Source organism: Halichoeres trimaculatus, unplaced genomic scaffold (genome assembly GCF_033239565.1).
Source record: "Halichoeres trimaculatus isolate MK-OKI-2021-1 unplaced genomic scaffold, fHalTri1.1 fHalTri1_scaffold_2, whole genome shotgun sequence".
Lineage (NCBI taxonomy): Eukaryota > Metazoa > Chordata > Actinopteri > Labriformes > Labridae > Halichoeres > Halichoeres trimaculatus.
In genome coordinates this window covers 16,774,768-16,800,511 of record NW_027437180.1, presented here as the reverse complement: position 1 = coordinate 16,800,511, position 25,744 = coordinate 16,774,768, and the positions used below count along the sequence as shown (strand labels likewise).

At 41.5% G+C, this 25,744-nt stretch overlaps 1 protein-coding gene across 1 annotated transcript; it reads left to right on the top strand.

The window, feature by feature from the left end:
• Positions 1-331: 331 nt before the first annotated feature.
• LOC141807592 (lysyl oxidase homolog 4-like) lies at positions 332-24,891 on the top strand. Its single transcript, XM_074693717.1, has 15 exons — positions 332-391; positions 1,274-1,542; positions 1,628-2,226; positions 2,857-3,068; positions 13,504-13,542; positions 13,634-13,841; positions 15,256-15,436; positions 16,947-17,101; positions 17,196-17,363; positions 18,094-18,256; positions 18,341-18,584; positions 20,066-20,181; positions 20,582-20,718; positions 23,817-23,928; positions 24,018-24,891. The coding sequence occupies exons 2-15, from the start codon at positions 1,275-1,277 to the stop codon at positions 24,086-24,088; spliced, it is 2,673 nt and encodes an 890-aa protein (XP_074549818.1). The 5' UTR covers positions 332-391; position 1,274; the 3' UTR covers positions 24,089-24,891.
• The last annotated feature ends 853 nt before the right edge of the window (positions 24,892-25,744 follow it).

The window sequence follows — 25,744 nt, the reverse complement described above, 5'->3', positions numbered from 1 at the left end:
AAAAACAAGTGATAACAAGTCTTAAGGTATGCAAACATTTTCATAGAATTATCTCAATCATGAGGTTTAATTAAAGAATGAAGGACATAAAACTCATTTATGACATATGGGTTGGTTTTCTTATGTGTGTTTTGAGTTATGTATATCTTTTTTTTACTTTTTGCTTAATGATGGAGTGAGATGTAAAAAAAAAAAAAAAGACAAAAAGTTGCATAAACAACAAAAATGGGAGGGATGGATGAAGCAGCAGATCTGAGGGAGTGACAGAAAAAGAAAGAGGGAGGGATAGAGGAGAACAGAGGGACAGCAGGACCAAACTCACAGCCTTCTTTTCCTCCAGTGCTCTGTCCTTTCTTTCTCTCAGTGACTCCAGGCTGAGTTCAACAGAGAGGTGAGTTCAACTTTAACTTTGTATCCTCTTTTATCCTCTGCCTTTTGTTCTCCATCACTCCAGAGTTCATCCACTTGTCTCAAGTCTTTTACTTTTTATTTCACTTTGAAAGTCTTGTGTGGTGACAGATTTTATTTTCACATTTTTGCCTGTAAAACTGCATGTCACAGCATATTTACAGCAGAATTTGAGGATTTTTTTTTTTAACTGTCTCTCCCCATCCTCTAGATGCACTCGCCTCCTGCACCTTATCTCCTCACCTCACCCTCTCACTTAGAAAAAGTTTTCAGGGCCGGTCTGAGCACGCATTAATCATTGCTCATTAACCAAAATGTCTGACACTCGTAGACCTGCTGCTTTATTTATGTGTGAGAACATTTTTACGGCTGTGTTTATTTGCTTTTGTGTCTGTTGGCTGAAGGCATGCAGCTCAGCTTGAGGGTTTGCGGAAAGCCAAAGTTTCCGTTGGCTGGATGGAGAGGCTACTTTTAGCGACGGTTATTACTCCCTGTGCTCTGACTGGTTCAGACTGACGGCTTTTACCACGTTTCTCAAGCCTTTAACTGTCCCTTTGACTGACTTTGATTATTTGAACGGATAATAACATCTATCAATCTTTCTTTTACTGTGGAATGTCCCAGCAGAGCCTGAAGAGGAGTTTGTAATTATATGTTCAGAGTTTGGAATGTGGGTCTCATGGCTTTGTGTGATTTGTTGGATTTTTGTGGTAACATGTGAATATATATTTAGGAGCTCCTGCTTTACGTGCATCCTTTCTGTTCACCGTAAAGTTCTATTTCTCTTGAGCTAATGCCACCCAGCCTTTTTGTTTGACTCTCATCAGCCCCTCAGCAGTCTGCACTGTGCCCTTTTTACCTGCAGGATGCTGTGCCTCAGCTCCCTGTCCATACTCCTCCTCCTGCTTCTCATCTCCCCCCCTCCACTGGCTGCGCAGGAAGTGCGCGTACGCCTAGCAGGTGAGGGCCGGCGTGGTTCGTTTGAGGGACGTGTGGAGGTGTCCTATAATGGTGCGTGGGGCACTGTGTGTGACGATGAGGTGGATCTCAACCTTGCCAACGTGGTCTGCAGACAGCTGGGCTTTCAAAGTGGCCTAACCTGGGCACACAGCGCCAAATTTGGCGAGGGACAAGGTTTGTCCAGTCAAAGATAGTTCTAGACAAGTTAATGATGGAGCTGTGTGTCTGTTTTATGACCCTCAATCATCCTCTGTTGTAGGTTTGATCTGGTTGGATAATGTGCGCTGCAAAGGCACTGAGCTCTCTATTGCAGAGTGTCGCTCCAATGGTTGGGGAATCAACGACTGCACACACTCTGAAGACCTGGGGGTCATTTGCAGTCAACACAGAAGACATGGCAGCCCCTCTGCTCCTGAGCCAGCTCCATCATCCTCAAGAAACCAGCCAAGAGCACAGTCAGCATCTCCCCCAGGTCCTCCAGCTCACATCTCCGCCTCTCTTGCAAGAGGTCATGAGATCGCTATCAACCGCAGCCCATCTTCTTCTCGCCGGAGCATCTTAACCCCACAAGAAAACGGCCATGAGATCCAGATCATGCGGAGAAATCGAGGTAGCTTGCATGCCAGCTCAGCATCACCACAGGGGCACCAGTTACCGTCACACCTGGCAAACAGTGCATACAGGCAGAGGCAGGAGGCAGCGAGGAGCGGTCCACAGGCAGTGAGGAGGGAGGCTGAGGTGGACAGGCAGTACCAAACCCAGAGGGGTGACAGGAATCAGCAGCTGAGTGGGAACCATGTTGACGCAGACCCTGTTTATCCAGACATGGGACTGGAGACTGATGCATATAACATACAGGTAAAAAAAAAAAAAACTTCTAACAAAACCAGGGAAGTAGCCAGATCGAGCTATATTCAGACTCCTGTAGATAAACGTGACTTGAGGAGCCAGTGGACATCTATAATTAGAGGCTGATCCTGGCTCAGAACTTCTTTAGTATTAAGGCTAGAGTTTAAGGGAGATCTTAGACCTATGCTCCAAACGGAAATAAAAATCAAGTTTTGTTCAGTTTTTTCTTTTTAACATGCAGGGTTTCTTTGTCACTTTGTAATGCTCATCACGCCTGCGCAACACATTAAACAAACCATTAGTTTCCTTCCTGCAGCTTCGAGTACATAATAGAGATGATTAGAGAGTGTGATGATTAGAGACTAAGTATGTCATCTTATCTTCACGTTGTTGTTGTCTTGATTGCGTGCTGTCTGTGGAGATAAAGTTAAACAAAGTCGTGTTTATTGTCTCAAGTTTATCCTGTTTTATTGTGCATGACAAGAGCGCGGTTGATGTGGGCTGAGATAGAAGCCCTAAAAAAGTGAAAAAGGCCTGTTTCTAACCCTGCGGAGGACTCTGGTTGGAATAAAATGTATTTTTAGGATTAAAAACTCACGAGTTATCAAACAAACCTGTTTTTTTCAATCTCGTGGACAGGGATCTAACAGGGTTCACTTGGAAGAGGCTCGTCTGAGGCCTGTGCTGACCGGCAACAATGGGGGGCTGGTTACAGAAGGAGTCCTGGAAGTGAAGCATGCTGGGAAGTGGCGTCATGTGTGTAGCCATGGCTGGGACCTCAGTAGTAGTCGTGTCGTCTGTGGCATGTTAGGATTCCCTTCAGCTGAAGCGTTTGACCAGAACGCCTACAGGTGAGTATGTGAGCGTGGACACGGCTGAGTGAAAGAGGAGGAGGAGAAAGACAACAAACTGTGTGTGTGTGTGTGTGTGTGTGTGTGTGTGTGTGTGTGTGTGTGTGTGTGTGTGTGTGTGTGTGTGTGTGTGTATGTGGTTATAAAAAGGATGGAAAACTGTGGTGGACTACACATCCCTCCAGGCATTAGGCGACCCTACGCCTGCGGAGCTGCTCTGTCCCCCCTGTAGTAGAGGTTAACCTCGATGGCTGTCATTAGTCAAACCACACTTGGCTCAAATCGTCCACTGTGGCCTCAGCCGAGCCGGCCGTCCACCAAGCCTGCCTGTCCCTCTGCCTGAGTGGGCCTCAATGGAGACCTTTAAAATAGTCTAAGAGAGCATGTTATTAATGTCAGATCCAGACTACAAGATTATCATCATCATCATCATCATCATCATCATCATGGTGTGTCTCCTCCATGAAACCTCCATTATATGGTTTCCTCTCCTATAATTAAGAACCCCCAGTGAAAACTGTGCGCAGCAGCACTTTCTAATGTCTAGAGGAAAGTTTCAGGGCTCACTTCTTCTCTCTTAGGAGAAACAAAGTGTTTACCAGTGATGTGTCTTGCTCAAAAGATGCAGGTGTCAGAGCCGATGCTTTGTAGTAAATGGAAAGAGCTGACTCCCATGGCTCAAAGCAGAACTTTCGTTTTGACTGACAGTATGGTGGCCATACATGTAAGGATATAAGATCATACCATAATGTGACAGCAGATCAGGGATACTCAGTCAGGTGAAGCATCTCGTCCTTAAAAACAAAGCATCTTTACATGTTTTGTTTTTTTGTGAACATAAATTTTGTTGAAATATTTTTTAAAAAGCAATAATGCGCAAAATGAGGCAATTATGAGGCTTCTCACAAAAACACTGATTACATAAGGGTTTATCAAGGCGCATCTCATTCATATTAACCAGGTTAAGCTAAAATATGATGATACAAGTATTACTAAATAAGGAGCTGTTCAGGATACAAAAGAGTCAGATCTTCTTTGGAAACCGAGCCAAAAGAACCAGCTCTCTGAAAAGAGCCGTACTTCCCATCACTAGTATTCTGCAGTTTGCTCTTTCATTGTGTTTTTTATTAAAATCACCACATCACCGCGTAATTCAGCAAAGCAGTTGAATTTGTTACTAAGAAAAATCACCTACGTTTTTAATTTTAGCAAATTACAAAGACAGCTAGCTTGCTGAACAGTGAAGAGTTTAGCTAACACCTGTAACTTTGTCAATTTTCTTTTACGTCTTAAAAACAACATGTTAGCATTTATGTTTCATTTACAACTTGGAGCAACAACAGAGATCGTCACCACGATTCATGTCCAGTAAAATATAAAAGATTCACAGATGACGTGTGAAAAACCATAGTACAGATGCTTCTCCTGACAGAATTTTGACTCTTTTTACATCATTTAGCTTAGCAAGAACCTGCTCATTCAGCTACCAAACCCTTCTTCATGACATCTTTTAGGTTCAAGCATGCATCGCTTGCGAATGACTCAGCTCTGAGAGCCTGAGCTTGAACCTGAAAGAAAAGTTACACTGAGATCTTTGGTCCTCAGCGATGCATCACTGAGCACTCCAGCCTTTTGTACATGTCTAACTAACACAATGACAGAAAAGCACTCAGTTTGCTGAAGTTTTAATAATCAGTTTTCATATGAACATCCACAATAAAAGTTGATTTTAAAGAGTTATGGTATGGCAGTGAGTAATGGATTAACAGACATGTGCCAAGTTCTGTTTAGGGCCAAGCTAGAAACTGGGAGTTAAACAAAAGCTTTGTTGCAAGGGAAACAGCTAAAAAAAACCTTTTTGGCCAGATCAGCCATGACTCTAATTATACTTAATTGTACATAATTTTTGGTATTAATATGGTCAAGAGGGATGAAAATTTTAAACTTTACCCCTTAGTTGTCCCCATGTTCCCCATGTGGATACCTCAAGAACTGCAGATTAGATATAGTCCTCGTTCTTTGATGTAGTTTCCCTCAGCTTTACGGCTCAATGTAGTCACCAGCTGACACTTCTCACCCAGCAGCTCATACTGATCAAAAGTGTTTAAATCAACTTTTAACTTTTACCTTACAACTTATTAAGGATGTGTGCAAACAAAGTTTTGTGATCAAAGTTTGATAGATATATGGACGTACTGCTGTAGCTCCCCTGGTCTTTAAATACAAACACTCAGTTTAAAGAGCAATGATGGGTTCACTGCCAGGAATAATATGTTTGTTTCTGTTATCTATGTTGCTTATTTCTTCATCAAACGTAGTAGTTCATGAGGACCAAAGATCTTAGTGTAACTTTTCTATCAAGCATGTCACTATTTTACAAAAAAAAGTGTAAAAAGTGCAAATACACTTGACCACAAGAAAATACATTTCCAGTGACCTACAGAGGGAAAGAAAGCTGCTGCAGAAGCTTTGTAGGAAAAGTAAACCGGACTTCATGTTTTTATTTGCTTCATACTTTAATAACACTTCACTCATCATTTGTTCAACTATTCGTGTCGTTATAGCTCAATAATTCCATCTCGTCCAAAAGTCACAAATACCCACAAACACAAACCTTCATAGCTATTATACACATGCCACTAAAACCTCAATACCACTTTTACAAACAAATGCTAACACGTTCCTCCTTCCAGCCTCCTAGCTCAGTTTCATATGAGAGGTGAAGGTCCATACTAGGTCCATGTGCAAACACAAATAAGCACACGCACTTGTTCAGACAAGAACACAACCCTCTGTGTGTCCATGCGTCTGCCCACAGACGTCTTTTTTTGGCTGGGCCAACAGGGCGACTGTACTGACCACTGGTCTGCCCTCCACCATCTGTCTGCAGTGCTACCAATAATTACACCAAGTGTCCTGCTCTGCTTCTCAACAGAGTGCTTTTCCTCAGCTGCCCCATTCACCACCCTGACCGCAGTCTTGTAATGACACTTCCTTTGAGTTTTGAACATTAGATATAGTGATAGAAAATTATTCTCACATCATCGCTTTTACATAGCTGCTTCTTTTGGTCTGTGCAGAAGAACTTTCCACCAACGAAGGAGCAAAGATCTCATCAAGAATGAGACCAAGTCTGCTTGTCCATCATGCTAACTTTCTGAATCTGACGCTCATGTGAAATCAGAGAGAAGAGCTGTCTGGAGAAACATCATATTTCTGTCCAAGAAGCCAACCAGATGCTTGTGTACAGACGAAACCAGGCCAGAGAATGTTGTTTGTTTTTCAACAGCCTCCGCCCAGCTTCGTGGGAGATGAATAGGGCAGCCAATTCTGTCCGAAGTAAACAGTTAAGGAAAGGACAACATTTTTTTCCTCCAGAAAGAAGCAGGATGAGGTGAATCTTTGGCATGTGGCGCCTCATGTGTTTGCATATTTTGAAGTCAATACTGTTGAAATCCAGACATATTTTATCCACTGAGCAACTAAAGCCATTTTGGCCTGGCTTGTAGCTTTAAAACACAATGCTGGCTCATCAGTTAGTCACCCACTTTGTTTTACATGCAATAGAAACCCACACACACTGAGCATGATTGCCTTAAAATATATAACAGATGAATATGAGGACGGATCATGGTTGTCTTTTTTTCCTTCTGCAACAACATGAGAGACATAACTAATACCTGGATTGCTGTGTTATTTCGTACATTAATGGTCACCAGAGGATTATTGCTGACAGCCAGATGTAATCCCCACATTGGGTGCTGCTGACAACAATTGAGTTCAATTGAGTAATGGCGTACAGTTTGCCGTAGCAAGATGTTAGCAGTATGAGTCCTCCAACAAAGACTGTCTAACGCAACTTGGTATGGGACAATATGCTGTTCTCGCGATTCGATTCTATTACGGTTTTTGGGGCGCCAATTCGATTCAAGTTGCAATTCTTTGATAGTTACGACTTTGCGGTTTTTAGTTTGCTTTTTTAACGCCAGACCATGTGAAAAAGTTAAATGATGATGATGTCTACGGACTATACCAGGAGCCATATTTTCCCATAAAATTCTCATCATGTAATTCAGGGAGAAATATTTTACCCTCTGCTGGAGAAAAGTGGTAACTTTTTTCCAATCCAGTTTAATAAACAAAGACTGAAATGAAGAATAGAGGGATAATTTGTTTATGAACAATGCCAGATGGGCGCGTAACCTGGGTGCAGAATCACTGCAGAGCATAATGGTTTGTCAACTGACGTGGAGGAGTTAACCACCAAAAAAGCATTTTCAAACTTAATATCATCACTTGGCAAATGGCTCCCAGGTTTGTGAAACAGCAGTGAGTGGACCATAGACTGTATAAAACATGGACAAAGCATCCGCGACGTCACCCGTTTATTCCTAAAACCGTGAAAAGAAGCCACATTTGCTATGACGCCGGCTGTGAGTTTTTCTTCAAGCAGCTACAGGGTGCCCGGCGATCACGTGACCTGAGCTGTGCCTCTGATAGGAAAATCAAATTATTCTAGCTACTTCTAAATCACAGAGATAGAAAAAAATTCACTCACCATACAGTGTGAAAACGGATAGTGACAGGAGCGAAAGTGAAAAAGGCACTTTAGACCCAAGCTGCTTTTAGAACCAAGCTGTAAATTTGCTTTTTAATGCCGCAAAACGTTACTGTGTGTACGTGACTTTGGGTCTTTCTGCAGCCAGCCTCAAGCAGATTCTCTACGAACTTTTAGCACTTCTGTGCCGGCTTCGTTTTTACTAACCGGATGTTGCCCCTTGGAGTGGACAGAAGACATCAGCAAGTGGACAGATATCAGGTGGACTAACGTTTTTAGTGGAGAAATCCGACGTGTATCCAAAGAGCAATTTAAACACACAACTGTCACTCGATGGTCCTGACATGACTGCTTTATCCGAGGACACTTAACAGACACATTTAACTATTTACTTGCAGATATCGCTGGTGTTTCAGTGTAAAGTGTGACCCCTTTAACTAGTGATTCTCAGCTGATAACCACTGATACTGTCATAGACTGTAAAAAGAATGGACGTCAGCTTGCTCAGTTAGAAGTGAGGTCTCCACAAAAACTGCTCCCCCTGGTGGCTGGCTGCAGTATAGGTTAAAAAATCAGGCTTTCCAGCCATTCCAGATGGGCTGTGGTCAAACTTAAAAAAATTATTTCACCTCGTAGAAATGTTTCTCAAGTCTTGTATCCAAATCCTCTTGTTTTTTTTAAAGGTTTTGTTTTTATTAGTAATATGAAATTAAAAAACGAGGCTCTACGCAACGTTTAACAATGAATGACAGCTGCCGTTCTCGTGTATTTTTTTCAGGGATCGTAAAATATGTCGGAAGGTAGAGTCAGGAAGTGATCAGACTCTCGAAAGAAAAAAATAATTATTATTTTTTGTCACCCAGCTCCACTCAGATTCTCCCTGAATCCCTCATCGTCTCTACTGCGCAGACTCTGGCTCCAAACTGCTACAATGGCGGCACCTGAGACGGTGGTATTTTGGCTTCAAAACCGTACAATGATAAATGGCGGAGCCACGCTGTCCACTCTATATACAGTCTATGGTCAGAACTTGATGGACGTTGCCTCTATTTTTATGCTGATAACAGGTTGAATTTAATGTTTAAAAACTCTAACTCGTCTGAATGAATGGAGCTAAACACTTCTGAGGTTAAGAGTGCTGATGTAGACTGATAATCCCTCTATATAAATTTAAAAAAAGGTATTTTCACAAACAGTCCCGATTTTGGTATTGTCAAACAAAACAATCCTGATATATTGTACATAGATTTTTTTCTCCCACCCTTAAATGCAACATTTAAAAGGTTTTCAAAGAAGCGTCAGAGGTCTGTTTCTTAAGAGTAAATAAAGATACCAGGTAATTGTTGATAGTCCATAATTATTTTGATCCCATTTCTATTCGTCTGATGCAACCAGCTGTGGATTATCTCCATATGTACTTTAAAATTTGGCACAAAATTGCAGACTCTTACTGTTGACAGACACTAGCTTTTGAGATTTTAACACCTTTTTATCAACAGCAGCCATCAGGCTGATACCTAAATTTTTGACAACTTTACCTGAAACAGATGGACTGCCCAAGTTTATTTACCATCCGTCTGAGCTCCCAGAGGATCTACCATCATTAACAACATTATCAACAGTTATTTTGAGGTAAATGCAACTACTGAAGTGATTGTCATTAAATTTGGCCCAGACATTGATGACCTCAGGATAATAGCCACAGGAGCTGAACAATTTGTATTTAAAATCTGTCTCAAATCAAACACTTCATTTTTTTCTCCATCCTTTGGTTATTAAACCAGTAACACTTCCAGCAGCTTCTTCTGTACAATATGAGATAGATTAGTGTGTATATTAGCGTTGTGTCTAAGTCATATAAGATGTGATACACACCTCTCCAAGATCTATTTCTGCTCTTTTCCCCAGTTTTGTCCCCTGAAATGGTTGCAATTATGGTCTGAGAGATCCTCTAATCTGGGTTGTTTCTCAACTGAACCTCTTGCACACCCTTTGCTGCGTCAGCACTTCTCTCTTTGTTTCATTTTTTTTTTTTATCCCTGCGCATGACTGCCTTTGTCTCAGCCTGTTTAGTTGCTCAGCGCATTTTTACAGATGTTTAAATACTGTTCTCACAAAAGGCAAAGTGTTAAAGTTATTTTCCATCCCCCCCTTTGTTTCATCACATCCAAACTCTCTTTGAGGCTGACGGCAACTTCTTCAGTTCTTCTAATTTACTTTTACCCCCCGCTCCTTCTCTCCTCCTTCAGTCACAACTTTTTTAAAAGTCTTTTAATGCCTTTGTGGCAATTATACTAAAACCCACATTTCATGGAAAGTACATCATTATGACCCCTTTTAGTTTTCGTTCCATGATGGGGTTGTCTCCGGGCTGATGTGCAGTCAGTGTGGCAACTTGCTGTCTCCTTAGAGAGGGATTGTTTCACCCAGGCAGTTTTGCATTCATGCAGTATAATAACAGGTTATCTTTTTCTCAGCTCCTCTTGACGGTGTGGCTCATTGTGTGGTCAGAGCTGCATAAAAAACCTGGCAATGAGCTTCAGATCCTGAGAAGTAAGAAAGAAATATTCAAGTCAGAGGAGTTCAGTAGACTTGCAGACACAACCTGTTAGCTGAGCCTGAGGCCTGATGCTGTGGTTCTCTTTCCTTTCTTTAATTCCCCTGAACGCGTCTCAACTCAGCCCCAACCTGTGTGTCTGTCGTGACAAAGTGAAACACATTTCACTTTTTGCTGTCAGCACGACAACTGAAACGATTCTTAACCAAAAACATGCTTTCCTTCTTCCTGTAAAGTTAAGCGATGCTCATAAAAGTTCCCCAAGCTCTCAGAGACTCCCCTTACATCACGGTGCTCCATGTTTCCCAGCATGCAGTTTGAGAGTTTGGTAACGATGCTGGCGTTTAAAGAGCATTGTTTTTTTAAGGCAGGGAAAGTGGATATGTACGTGCATATTTCCATGTCTGGTGTGTGTGAACCAACATGCTACTGCTCGACCGCACAGCAGACACTGCCAAGCGCAGCAGGCAATTATATGGGTAACACTCTCTCCCCCTTTCTCCCCTCCTCTCCTGCTCCACCACAGCCTCCCTATCTCTCCAATTATGATTTAACACTGAGTGAAGCAGTCTTTTCACACTGTGCAGACATGCTTACAACAGATAGTTAAATAAGAGTTCTCACTTTTGAAGAAATACTCGTTTAAAGGTTTTTATTTGACGTTAAGTGTGGATGTATGAGGGGTTTGTCAGGAGACATTGAGGACGACAGCCAGCTCAGCCCAGTTAGACAGAGCGGAAAACCTTGACGGAAGCTAGGCAACACCACTTCAGACTGGGTCAGCAGCACCACATAATTCAAGCTAAAATTAAGAGAGTCACACTGAAACACTAATGTCTTTGTGACTGTTCAACTCTGTGTTATGTTCACAAATAGTGGTAAAACAAAGACGCTTTCCGAAGGCAAAATAAAACACTGAAAAAAAATCTAAATACAGCTTTACACCCACAGTGGTATTTGGGTCAGACTTTCTTAGCTAAGTCCTGCGGTAAAAGGTGACCCCGTCTGTAGCAGCTAATAGCCCAGTTTCTGTGCTGGTTCACCGGCTGGTTTCTGGATAAAGGAGCAGAGCTAACTGGGAACCCCTGTGCATACTTAATTTTTGTTTCATACAACAACTTGGAAAAAAGAAAGATAGAAAAAGATAATTATCCAAGCTTCCCCTTCAAGCAACCCAAACCCCTACAGTAAAAGTACATACCAGTGTGGGAAAAAAAGGAAAGTAAAGTAATGGATGAGAAAATGAGTAAAAAACTAGGGAATCAAAAAAAATTGAAAAAAGTTGGAAAGAACAGGCACAGGTTTGAATAAAAGAGAGAAACTAATGCAACTGAGACAATTTAAGACTTAACACAACCAGCTAGTGACCAGTTGCTGGACATTTTGGGATATTCAGGAGATAAAGGACCCATCATTTCTTCAGCACTTGGTGGTGACCAAAAATAGAGATACAAGGGAGCTGGCCTCTGAAGAGTGAAACCTGTGCTATAGTTTTATAAACCCCATTCAACAAATGCTTTTCTTGACTCCTAAAGTCAGGAAGTCCTATTTCTTTCCACATTAAAATGCTTTTCCAGCAGATGGAGAATTTGGGCAAACAAATATTTTGAGACTCAAGTCTTAATCTTAAGGGATTATAATCATAATGTTGCAGGAACAAAGTTTCAACTTTAAAAGACAAAGTTGTAAAATTACAAATATTTATTGTCTTCATGTCAACCTTCATTTTTGTTTTTAATAGCTTGCCTGTTTTGACTTGATTAAGCTTTGTTTTGCAAAACATAGACATAGTAAGAAGGACTGCTGGATTGTTTGTTTCTGAATAAGTCAGAGGTTGGCTGGAGTCATTGTTGTTGTAGTACAGCAGCCGCCATGTTTGGGCTTCTGTTGAAACCCATCAGGGACCTCCATGTTTGATGCAGCCTTTGGTATATTTATTGGTTGACCTATGTTTGCTGACAGTTTATTATATTTCAAATGCAGTAGCTACTTGATGAAAAGGAGCTTAAGGTCTTGACAGTTTTCAATACTTTGAGTTTATTAGTGCAGAACAGGAAAAACAGCGAAATGGATCTGCCACAGGAGGCCTTTTGTCCGAACCTAGGGTGTAAAAGACATTTTTAACTGTGAAAAAAGCAGCAAAAGTTACAAAGTAATGATATGTGAAAGTGTAAGCTTATCTTAGGATGGAAAGTTCCTTGTACTGTAAAAGGAAACACTCACTGTCTGGCCTGGTGGTGAATGACTTTCAGTGCACATGTTCCATACTGTGGGTTGTTCTGGGTCAGAGTTCCTATTGTGGGTTTCCTTATTGACCTATTCCAGCTTCAAACACATCGCTCATTTAATGCAGGGGCCAATCATAACAGTGAAACAGCAGGATACTGGGGTTCTCCTGGAGAGGAAACATTTCCAGTTTTAGTTTCTCAAATATTTAATTGCATCATGACTCTGGTTGGACAGCAAACCCTCCTCCTTTCTATACTTGGTGCTCTGACTCACTTCTTTCAGGCACGTTCATGAAGGGCGTCAGTCACACTGCACCTGTCTGTGGTTGCAGCGTGTGTGTGTGTGTGTGTGTGTGTGTGTGTGTGTGTTCGTCACAGAGAGACACTTCCCAGACTCTGCCTGGTTTGTGAATCATTCTTTTTATTGAATCCTCGTTTTTTTTTCTTCTTTATTGGGTTTGAACATATGGTGTGTGTTTGTGCCTGGAAGCAGGGGGCCTCACTTTGTGTATACTCTCACTGTTTCTGTCCGGTATTTGACTCTTACTTAAGGTAATATCCTTGAAACTCGACACAGTGTACAAAACCCTGTTGGAGTTGGCAGACCTCAACAGAGCTTCTCCCTGGGACTGATGTATAGTGGCTTATTCATATTTTTGGTTCTTTCCACATTGATGCTCCAACCCAGACATCCACTGTAGACATATAGACAAACACTGAAACAGAAATACTCATGAATGTACAAACGGGAGGTTAAAAAAAGAGACAGGACGAGAGGGTGGTTATGTGAGAGGAAAGAAGGAAAGAGGAACTGAGTTATGTGATCCTTTATTGTAAATCTCAATCTTTCTCACTTTCTGTCCCTTACATGAGGGCTGTGTTTACTGGCTGCCCAGTATGTTGTTTTTCAGTTTGTTTATTCAAGATTTGATTGATGGAGAAGAGGAAAAGAGGAGGAAAGCTGAATGAGGGCGAAAGAGGAGATTGTGCAGAATGAAGGAACATAGAGGCAGACTGTGGGTGTATGGGAATGTCTACTCAGTGTAAAGATGCTCAGTCTGAACTCTAAGGTGTGATACTTTCTCTTTTCAGGAAACAGTGGGACTCCAAGTTAGCGGACCCATCCTCCAGGTAAAATCAAGCTCTGCTGTTTGATGCATGTGTATAGAAGAGAATTTTGATTTCTGACAACATATTCTCCCTCCTCATCCTCCCTGCTCAGGTTGAGGACATTAATCAGTAAGAAGGCCTACTGGGTGGAGAAGGTGCAGTGTCAGGGCGTGGAGTCCTCTCTCTCCCAGTGTCAGGCACAACTTTCATTGCCCAGGAGTGACGTCCCTTGCAGAAGTGGCATGCACGCTGTGGTCCGCTGCGTCCCTGGATCCCAGTTTGCACGCTATGGCAGAGTACCTGCACCACCAGCTGTACCAGTGAGTGTGGAGACAGAAGTCAAACAATGCATGATTAGCTTTCTTCAGGAGAACGTGTTATTCCTGTGTTTGTGAAAAATACCACCAGAAGGTTGATACTGTTTTCCAGTCTAGGTTAACAGTTAAGAAATAGCTAAATAGTAATTAGCATAGTACAGGGGTGGCCAACCAGTCAGAGACCAAGAGCCACAAAAATTACCATGACACTACAAAGAGCCGCATCACACACGTGGTCTTACAAACACACTTCCTCTTAAACACAAACAAAATTACATAAAATGAAAATCAATAAGTTCCCGATTCTCAAACCAAGATTTATTGTCTTTTCATCTATCTATCTATCTATCTATCTATCTATCTATCTATCTATCTATCTATCTATCTATCTATCTATCTATCTATCTAGATACGTAGGTAGCTATGAGCACATGAGCGATTGAGAGGATCACATATAGAGAAGAGAAAATGAAACTTAAGTATCAATCTCATCACCCGAATATTGATCAATACTGAACCTAATGTTGGATGAATGGATCAAAGAGCCACACACTGAAAGGCAAAGAGCCACATGTTGCCACAATTTGAAGTGATCAACAAAAACAGTGGTGCTACCCATTACAGACTCCTTTTTTCTATTTTAGTTTTGTTTTTTTGTTAGATTTTTTTTAGCTACGGTCTGAAACTTTAGAACTGCTGACTAACAGATTTTTGAAAAAGATAATCAAAGTATCTTATATTATTTTTACCATAGACTACATTTGAAAACTGAAGCACATTTCCAGTCAGGGATACGTGCTTATAGGAGTAACTGTAAATGAATAAATCAGACACCACAGGAAGTGTCTCTCCTAAAGGGAATGAAATGGCATGGTTCAGCATGTCGGTAAATGCTTACTCCCTTTCTTCTTCAGAGTTATATAACAAGTTTAAAACCAGTCCTAAATCTTTGAGTTAATTACAGCTGAGGCTTCAACCAGCAACTGGTTAGCTTGACATTGGGAAACCGCTAACTTGGCTCTGTTCTATTTTTGCATAATCTGTCTCCCAGCGCCTTAAACGCTCATCAATTAACACGATATGTCTCTCTCGTTTTTTCTTTTACGTGGCCAAAGAGAGCATTTTAAGAGTAACAAATTACAGTATCTCAGGTCATTTTACGGCATGTTTTGTAACTTTAAGGCGAGCAGTTTTAAGCAGAGCAAACAACCTCTTTGTTGCGAAACCCTTTCACATTTTTTCTGTCTGTTATACTTTGTTGAGAAAAAGAAAACTTTTTTAACAACTAATTAAATATTTTTGTGCTTGTGTAAACATAGGAATAAAAAAAATGAAAGTTGAAATTAAACTTAAAACTAGTTGAGTAAAACAGTCATGTCAGATCCCATGTCTCAACACTCTCCTCTTTTTCTCCCAGCCTGTTGTGCGTTTGAAGGCCGGGCCCCGGATTGGAGAGGGTCGTGTTGAGGTGCTGAGAGAGGGGAAGTGGGGCACTGTGTGCGACCACCTGTGGGACATTCCTGCAGCCAGCGTGGTCTGCAGAGAGCTCGGGTTTGGATCGGCTAAAGAAGCTCTCACCAAGGCCCAGCTGGGACAGGGTAAGATCAGAGGCTCCGACAGAGCCACACACGACGTGTGCTTTAGTCAAACTGCACTTTGTAATTTTGTTTTGATACATTTTCATATTACTGGTGAGGTCACAGTGGGTGATGGTTTCTCTATGGTGGGAAAATCACCTTATTAATGTAAACATAAAGAGTTTAAAAATGATCCTGTGCTGCAGATCTGATAACCAGTTTTGTGCTATTGACTTTGTATGAGTGCCTGAGTTCACCATGCACCGTGCACATGATCAGTTGAGCTCTTTAATCCTTCAGACTAAACACTTCTTTTCCTAAATATCTGTTTCTAAACTCAGCTCTCCAAGAACCATGAATCTGAGTGGACAAATAAACTCAGAGGGAGTGTTTACATTCGGACTTCTACTTCTATCAGAGAAGCTGATTGTTAAAGAAATCTCCCCATGACCAAATTACAAAAGAGCAAACTACTTCAGGAGGTTCCAGTGACCCAAACAACGGCATGTGCAGTTGTCCAAATAAACCTATGGCATGTAAAAAGTTGAAACAGCTTTGAAACCAGGATGCCAATCTATTATCACTGAGCATGATTGCAAGACTGTGTTTTCTCTGACATCGCCTTTGTTCTGGGAATAAAAATAGAGCCAACAAGCTGTGTCAAACTGTGTTGAGCAGTTTTCTAGGACTCAATCCCACTTTCACACACTCACTTATTGTCTCTGCTGAATTTCTCCTGTTGCTCTGTAATCACGTTCATTTCCTCCCATTATCTTTCTGCACAAATGAGCGCATAGCATGTCCTGTAGCTGCATTTCCTCCTCGCTACTTTACCTAATTAAGTAACGCATGGAAACCACTTGTGTTTCACTTAAGGGCTCTGTTAAAGTAGGTGCTATGGGGCTGTTATGTCTGAATAATGAACATGGTTAAAAGTCAAATTGGAGCACTGTGGCTTGAGTTTTCTCAGCCCATTTTACCAGACTTGTGTGAACATATAAAAACGTGCAAAGACTGTGAGAGCTCATGGCAGTGCTTTAAGAAGAGCGACTTAAGTGAGGCTTGATGACATCAGGAGCTATTTAAGGCCTAATTATAGGGCTGCATAGGTGCTTCAGCACGGTCCTCACACACCTACGCAAACAGAGATGTGTTCAAAGGTTTTTCTCCATGTTGGGAGCTATTTTGGTTTATAAATCTTGGTCCTGAGTATACAGTAATTCAGTCAGAGGGCTCCTTGGCTGAGCTTCATTTCAGAGCCACATCAGAGGTCTGGATCATGTCTGGGTTTTTAATCCAGCTCTGGTGACATCTGTGGCTGCAGAGCCATCAGGTTGAAGACGCTTTTATGTACTGTGTGTGTGTGTGTGTGTGTGTGTGTGTGTGTGTGTGTGTGTGTGTGTGTGTGTGTGTGTGTGTGTGTGTGTGTGTGTGTGTGTGTGTGTGTGTGTGTGTGTGTGTAGCTGGGCCTGTGTTTTTTTTTTACCCTATAGTCAGTGAGATACGTGACCTCCTCTCTTTTTCTCTGAAGGTACCGGTCCCATCCACATGAACAGTGTGCAGTGCACAGGCAGGGAGCGGTCCCTCACTCAGTGTACCTTCAGACCAGTCCCGCTTTACTCCTGCAAACACAACCAGGATGTGGCAGTCCGCTGCAACGTGCCCAACACTGGCCTGCAGGCAACAGTGAGAGAAGAAGCAATGATTTTAACACAGAGAGAAGCATGTACCAGTGTTTACAGAATGACAGGACTACCCTCTTTCTTTCCTTAACCCTCAGGTTCGTCTGGCAGGAGGCAGAGAGCCAGCCGAGGGCCGTGTGGAGGTGCTGATGGACGTGGGAGGGGTGAAACGTTGGGGCTCAGTCTGCAGTGAGAACTGGGGCATCAACGAGGCCATGGTGGTGTGTCGACAGCTCGGCTTGGGCTTTGCTGCGAGAGCTCATCAGGTAAACAACGAAACAGAAGGGGTTGTGTTTTCTTTTGCTCAACTTTCTGCTTCTGTCTTCAAGCTTTTGTCCTTTGTGCTCCTATATTTCTTTTTCCTCTCCCTCTTTCTCCCTCTCCCTCTCTTCGTCCTGCTGTTTGTGTGTCTGTGCTGTGTTATTACCGAGGCCTGAGGTAATTACAGGCTTCTCAAACGTCCACTTCCAGCACACTGAAAATAAAAGGGGGAAAGTGAGGCGAAGAGAGATCAGGAGAAATTCACCGAGCAAACAAACTGAAAATAGCACTGTGCATGGAAAGGGCAGCGTGAGTGTGCGACGAAGGGGGGCTGCGAGGAACATTTAACAGGCAGTTTGAGAAATGTGAAAAAGAGTGGAAAATGTGATAACATGTGCTGATAGTTCCTATAAAAAATATGGGTCCAGTTGTTTATAGCAGAGGCTGTTATTTGCCTTCAGCTGTGACATTTCTCACACAGTAAATAACCTGCGTTTCTATGGCATGCCCCCACAATCCTTTGCTAACTCTAAGGGCTTTGTGCTACATTTCAACATTAACCCCATTCACACACGTTGGTGGAGGCAGCCAGCCAACCCATTGAGGTTTATAGCTCATTCACACACACTCACTCTGTTGTATATGGCTTTAGGAGCATTTTCAACTTATCAGCTTCTATTTTCTTCTAGCTCTACATTAATCAGCTCTTCTTTCTGGTCCCGTCTCTCTTTTCAGGAGACCTGGTACTGGCCTGGTTCTTCAGATGCAGGTCAAGTGGTTCTAAGTGGAACTCACTGTATCGGTACTGAGATGTCTATCCAGCAGTGTCGCAGGAACACAAATGTCTACTGTCCCAGAGGAGGAGACGGCAGGTCTGCAGGAGTCACGTGTGTAGAAAGTGAGTCCAAAACCAGCAAGCGTGAGTGGAATTGTGTTTTTGGTGCAATAAAGCTAAAAACTGATCCTGTCTTTGCCCTCACAGCTGCTCCTGACCTTGTATTGGATGCACAGCTCGTCCAAGAGACAGCATACCTGGAGGACCGGCCCTTGCACCTGCTGACCTGTGCTAATGAAGAGAACTGCCTGTCATCCTCTGCAGCCAGGATGAACTGGCCCTACGGACACCGCCGCCTGCTTCGATTCTCCTCCCGCATCATGAACCTGGGCCGTGCTGACTTCAGGCCCCGGGCCTCCAGAGAAAGCTGGACATGGCACCAGTGTCACAGGTAAGACTTTTTCTGAGTTTGATCCGTGCAGCTGTGTCACGAAGAGAAGCTTTTAAGGTTTTATTTCAAACCAACAGCTGCTGGTTTTATGCCTTCAACCAGATGCAGCAGATGTGGTGATTTTTAGATGTTGCAGGGTTTGGCTGGAAAAGTAAAGCAGCAGAATCTCTAACATAGCACACCATTTGGCTTCATTACAGGTTGCACAAGAAAAAGAGGTTTTTAGAGGGAACTTAGTCATAAAATGAACTCCCTGCAGCAAAGGATGAATGGGAATTTAAAGTTTGGAAATGGGTTCACTGAGTCCAGAAAGTCCTGGTAATATTTTAAGACCTGAGCTATAAATAACTAAAAGTCTGTTATTAAACGTAATAAAAACACAATCTTTATCCTTCAAAATGTTGTTTACAATAAACATCCTCCTCCCTGAGACCCAGTTGTTACAGTCACAAACCTTGACTGCACTCAGAGCAGCCTGGCTTCTTATCTCGGCGGTTGTGGTTCTGTGTCCTCAGTGGAGAGGCACAGCTTGGTGTCTCTCAGCCACAGCCCAATCACTACCTCTGCAACCAGCAAACACAGGGTTTGACTTTTAGCTCTTTTGGTGGACTGTGTTCTGGGAAAGGTTTCATAACGTGAGAAACACCAGGCTGATATCTGTCTGCAGATTGATGCTTTTACCACTGATATCTGTGCCTATTGGACACCTCCCTAGGAAAGTGACAGAATGCTGGGCAGCAGTTGTCATTGTTATAGAAACAGAAAGGTTTTTTTTATCTTTCTGTTGGAAATATTTCATGGTATCCATAAGCTCACGACAAATTCAATCAGGGCCTGTGTCCACAAACAGCAATTTGTATAGTGGCGCGCCCACAACCTGAATTACTGATGCTCACTGTCACTTAGTTACACAAGCAATCTCAAAGCACTTCCACTTCCTTCAGCAGAGACTGTTCAGACTTTTTAAATTGCTATGTATGCTTCATATTTTCCTCTCTTTTGGGCAACTTTTATAGAGAAAACATAGAAATAGAAAGGATTTCTGTCCTGGCAGCTCCAGGCCTGGAAACTTTACCCATAACTAGTGGTGTGCACCCCCCCAGCCCAGTTGTTGAAAAACACATGCTAAGGTGCCCTCTTTGGAGCCAAGACGCGCGCTCAAGTGCACATAGAAAAACACAGTAAAATACTTTTTTGGCTGGTTGAAATATGATTAACTGCCCTCTTGGGCGGCAAGAAAAAAAACACACTGCATTTGTCTTTTTTCTGCCTTGCCTTTCAAAAAGTCTGCATGCCACTGCCCAAAACAGAAAAAAAACATATCCCATTGGTTCGTCCACTTCCACTGATGTTGGCAAAGGTGACCCCAGAAGTCTTTGCCCTACTTGAAGTTGATTGGTCAATCAGGGAGAGAGAAAATGCCGTCAGTGGATACAGGCCCTTGTTCTGCATTAATATTTGCACTCTGGTCCATTCCTCAGACACTACCACAGCATCGAGGTGTTCACCCACTATGACCTGCTGACCCTCAATGGGACCAAGGTGGCTGAAGGTCACAAAGCCAGCTTCTGCTTGGAGGACACCTACTGCCCTGATGGTAAGAAACGGAACGGATAAGTGTTACACAGATCTGCTTTTGTTGGGGAATTTGGCAGCAAGAGCCGGATTGTGACAAGAAGGAGACGACATAAAAGCGCAAAGCACAAATCCCATAATGAGCATTCAAAGTCGGTTGCTGGCTGTAAGATTAGAGGCCAAACCTAAATTGATCTTGGCTTTAGAAAACACAGACAGGATTATGCAGCCCAGATCCTTTCTATTCATTTTAGAGTTCTAAAAAAAGATTGGGTTTTTAAATCATTTTGTCATAATTTCAGGCTGTTGGTAGAAATTATAATCCACAGTTACTGACAGCTAAGAAAATTTACACATCATTCTGACGTCTTCTACATGTGTTGCTCCGCCTATACTTCTTTTTTTTTTTTTTTACCTGCCAGGTATCCATAAACGTTACGCCTGCTACAACATGGGACAACAAGGAATCTCTGTGGGCTGCTGGGACACCTACCGCCACGATATTGACTGTCAGTGGATTGATATTACAGACATTCGCCCTGGTGAATACATCTTCCAGGTTAGAAACAAGAACACACCTTTAACAGTCTTATATCATTCGATTCTGCTTAAATGTCTGCACAGCTGTCGGTGGAGGTAAGTCAAATGAAAGTGAAGAGGGAAAAAATGCTCCACAATCTGCACGGAGAAACAGAGTCATTACAGTAGGTTTCACAACCTCTCACTTCAGGAATTAGAGCAAAAAAAAAAAAAAAAGAAATGTGTGGGTTGGTGTTTCAACTTCTGAAGGTGCACATGAGATAAAAGCTGTGATAAAAAGCTGTAATTTCAGTAAATAGCTCTTGGCTGTTTCAGGTGTACAGCATGTATGTAGTTTTAAGGGTGTGTGCATATTTAGAGAAAGCAAATTTAGTCTGGTTTATATGGAAAGTAGACCTGCTATTAGTCCACCCTTCCAGAAAGTACAGGCTTATTGGCAGGAGAACAGCTTATTCAGCAGATTACATTCAGACAAAGCTGGGTTTATGTTTGATGGTTGGACATCTCATGGCTCGTCTGTTTCTAGACATCCAATCTGATGTCTGACCCACTCATCTGTCATCCCTCTGTATCATTTGCTCTATTTTTGCCTTAAAGCTTGGTGGAGGCAGGGTGATGCTGTTGGCCATTATTTTCTGAGTGCTGACATGAGATCAAGAGGTTTCAGTTTGACTTACACGTGTATGTTAGTGGACAGAATGTAAACTACATATAGGAGTGGCTCCACTGCACTGCATGGCCTCATATGAGCCTGACAAGCGACGTTTTGAGAGATAAAACCAAATACATGTCATAAAGCAGCGATGCACAACGTGACCCAGCTGCACTTTGTGGTCATGATTGTGGTTCAGCAGTAGTTCAGCTGCTCATAAATTTGTGTAAGAAGACACTCGCCTTCCATGCAGTTGGGTGTTTCTTGTCGTCTGTACCGGGAATGACTGAGTGGCAGCCATTTTTAGGAGCATACATTAAAGCTGTTGAGTCACGTCCACCTCAGCGTGATTGCTCCTGATTGCTCCGTCATTTGAAAATCAGCAGCACAACCTCACACTCTTTAACAGGACGGTGACGACCTTTCATTGTTCTGTAAAACAGGCCATGGGCTCTTTGTTTCACATTATTACAAGAGCCTTAAAAGAAACAGCAACCACCACCAAGTTAATATACTGTTTTAAACCAGGGCTATAAAATATATGCTTGAATCACAGGCCACTTTCAACATGCCATGATAAAAAAAATATATTAACTTCCTGACACCAAATTTGGGCTGGAGGTATAATTAAAAAGAATAATAATTATAAACATTTTTCATTTGAAAAAGCTGCTTTTAAATATAATTTGAGCCACAAAACTTAAACTGTATGTTAAAAAAATCAAACTAGGTTGCTTTGTTGAATATGCGGTCGAGTTATCTGTTTGAAGTGTGCGTCAGGAAAATTCATTTGTGTGCTTTTCTTATATACGGCACGCTGGCAGACAGGGTGGAAAACAACAAACCATGGCAACCAACCATGGCTACAGCCTAATCATAGGCTTCAACTTCAGCTCAAACCCTAAACTGTCATCTGCCTCTCTGCTCCTTTTTTTATCCTGCACGGAGATAACGTTGGAAAGTGATGTCATGAAATGCATGAACCCCGCTTTTATACATCCTGAGCTGTACAGAGAACAATAATCCTGTGGCTTCACGGTTGGTCTCATGGAAAAGCAGCTGTTTCCTAACAGTTTCAAGTGAACTGTTACTTTCTCATATGTTCCCTTATTTATTATAAATACACACTATGCTGTGTTTCTGGTCCAGACTGGGACAGAAATATATTTCTCTGGCAACAAACAAAGACTCATAAACCAAAACATGTAATTTATACACTTCTTAGACTATTAATTTAAAACACATACTTTCAGGACATGTTATTTGTCAGTTAAATTCAGAATTGCTTTATTTTTATTTCCATCCAGAATGACAGTTATCCTTGCTTGAAGTTTTGAAGTCTTGATGCTGATGTTGACAATAGACAAGATATTTGAGAAGCTGTGTTAATGCATTTAAAAGCAAGCTTTTTGTTTAAGATTATTTGGGTTTTGTTTGATTCCTTCTAGTGAGAGGATTTTATCTTAATTCTAGAAAGAAGAGGGAAAAGAGAGTGCAGGGGATTATCATTAAGCAAAGGGTCAGGTGTAGGAGTTTGACCTTCAAAGACTAACGCTAGCATGTATGATTTAGCCACTAATCTCATCAAATGCCCCTACCAACATGTTGTTTTGGGGCAAAAAAATCTTGACATTTCAGGGTCTGATACACTGATGGTTGATGAAAAAGAAAAAAAACATGTATATATATATATATATATATATATATATATATATATATATATATATATATATATATATATATATATTGGAAATGCTTTTGGACTCAAGTCCCAAGTCCGTAAATATTGACGGAGGGGAAACTTCATATTTTTTGGGAAAGCATGGACAAAAGCAAGGGTGCTTTTAAAAGGAGAGGGACCACCTGGCTTATAACACTTGAAAGCCAGCATGAGCGATGGCATTTTGATGTCCAAGTGTCCATGGCATGGCTGGCTCATACACCATTAATGCTGAACAATGTACCATACATGTTTTGTGGTAATGCCTCTTTCAGGGAAGACCTTAATTTGCAGGTATTACAACAATTGAGATTTGTTGTACTCGAGTTAGATTGCTAAACCCACCTGTCTGAAGTCCTGAGGTGTTTGAAAAATAAAAAATGAATAAATAAATAAAAAGTAATAAAACCCATGGCAAATCCTGATAAAAACAAAACAGTGTAAGATTAACAGAACTCAGAACTGTTAAGGAGCGGATATTTTCAATCAGGCAATAATTTAACCCTCATATCAATCAATATGCCATTTTGTATGTTTGTTTTGTTTTGTTTGATTTTGTTTGTCGCACCAATTTTTTTTTTCTTAAAAAGAATACAGTTTTTCAGCCTCAACATTTCATATGTTGCCTCTCACAATCAAACAGGCTGATGAAACTTGAATGAACGATCATCACTGACCAAGTCAAGCAGAACTCATTACACTTGCGTGCCATCTTACCTCTGGTCTGTTTTCTTTTCTTTTACAGGTGGAAGTCAATCCTTCCTTAGACATGGCTGAGTCTGACTTCCAGAACAATGTGATGCGTTGTCGCTGCAAGTATGACGGGGCACGAGTTTACATGTTTGGATGCCACGCAGGTACGATGTAAAGACTTTTTCAGTACACATTTCGTTCTGAAATATATTACATTCAATTCCCATTCACTCATTTGTCCCCACTTTTTTAGGTGATGCTTACAGCGCCGAGGTGGAGGACTTGTTTGACCATCAACGTCAGATTTCCAACAACTTCCTGTGAATTAGGAACGAGCAGATTTAAGGACAAAACAACTGAACAACTCCTCAGCACATCTCATCATGTCAGGGGAAGAAGGGTGAATGATGATGATGATGATGACATGCCAGTGGCGTACAAGATGGTGGGAGGCTGGAAATCAGGGACTTCATACAATCCCTTTAATTGTCATCTGCATTGACTTGTTCTGTTCAAAAGTTAAAAACAAACACAGGAGGAGAAAGAGAGGTCAAAAATAGAAAAAAAAAAATTGAAGTTGGCCATTTCAAGCATCATGTCACAATCATAAAACGTAGTTTACAATTTGAAAACTGTGTCTTAAATTGTGTAACAATTTTATTTACCTTGATCAAAACATAACCATAGTTAAGACAGTAATGACGTGAAGGCACATGAGAACGAATCATCCTTTACTTTTACAGTCACCAATCTGTCGTCCATGTAATATCAGCTGATAACAGACTGTCCACTCTGTACATGCTTCCTGTGCTTTCGTTGTTCACATTACAATTGCAGTATTTCCTGTTTCAACTGTGTGGTTTTTGGTTTTGAATGGTGATTTATTTTTTATTTCATGGTGCTATTTTTGCCTTATTTGAATAAATATTGTAATGTATTGCAAATGTATTGCCATGTACAGTTTTATATTACCTCTCTGGAATATTGTGCTTTAGGTTTAATTTATGCAGAATTTAAATGTACTTTGAGTGGAAACTTGTGCCTGTGTGGCTGTGTTTTGTATTGTCACTTTTAACAATGAATCATTTTTACTTGTTTGTTCTCTACCTGTTTACCATCAGTGACGTCAGCAGAGATCTGGGTTTAACACCTCAATGCGTCTTAAACAGAGCTTGGTAATGGTAGTGAAAGAATAAACGTCAGATTGACAAACTGGATGGTTATTCGAGGCATGGTTATTTGATGAGTAGAGATTGCTAATGCAGACAAAATATTGCTAATTCAACTGAAAGAAGCTACAATGAATTGACCGTTACCCAAGCAGGAACTGGAAGAACAGGTCAGTGTTAGATGTAATACTAGGCTAGTTTGATATAGTGATCAGGTACACTCCCCCAGCAGGTTTGAAAAAGAACTTGTAAGTAATTTGAGGGCTTAGCTAGCCACAGACTAAAAGTTTTGTCTCATCTCATTCCCTGGAAACCTACATAGTTACTTCAAACAGGCAGTGCAACTACTATCTGTTGAACCTTGATCCTATTACGGCCAGAGAATCGAGGCTTTACAGACCCGATTGTTATTGTTCAGGCTTTTTTCACTATTTCATTATACAGTGAATCCCTAATTTTGTGCTTCTAATGTGTTCTGAAAGTCTTGAATTATTGTTTCACTTGACAGGGGAAAAAATTAGTGAATACATTGTTCAAAATAAAGGCAGGGACAATTTGGCTCAATATCACCTCCAGTGGGCTGTAAGAAACCAGCAAGGTCATTTTGGTCTTCTCTTTTTTTTTTTTTTTGTTTGTTTGTTTGTTTGTTACATATTTAGCTCCTGAAGCCTGAAAAGAAGTCTGTTAGAGAGTCAAGGTGACATGCCAGCTAGGGAAAACTAGGGCATTTTAAGGGTTGTTTGAAAAGTTTCTTCTCCAAAGAGGTTTGTCCAATCAACTTGATATGAGGTTCACAGGTAGAAGAGACTTT

Excerpts from the sequence above, each read along its gene's own strand:
- LOC141807592 (XM_074693717.1), top strand. The coding sequence starts at position 1,275 with ATGCTGTGCCTCAGCTCCCTGTCCATACTCCTCCTCCTGCTTCTCATC. Across the intron at positions 17,364-18,093 it reads TTGCTGCGAGAGCTCATCAG|GAGACCTGGTACTGGCCTGG; the intron begins GTAAACAACGAA and ends CTCTCTTTTCAG. Across the intron at positions 18,257-18,340 it reads AGGAGTCACGTGTGTAGAAA|CTGCTCCTGACCTTGTATTG; the intron begins GTGAGTCCAAAA and ends TTGCCCTCACAG.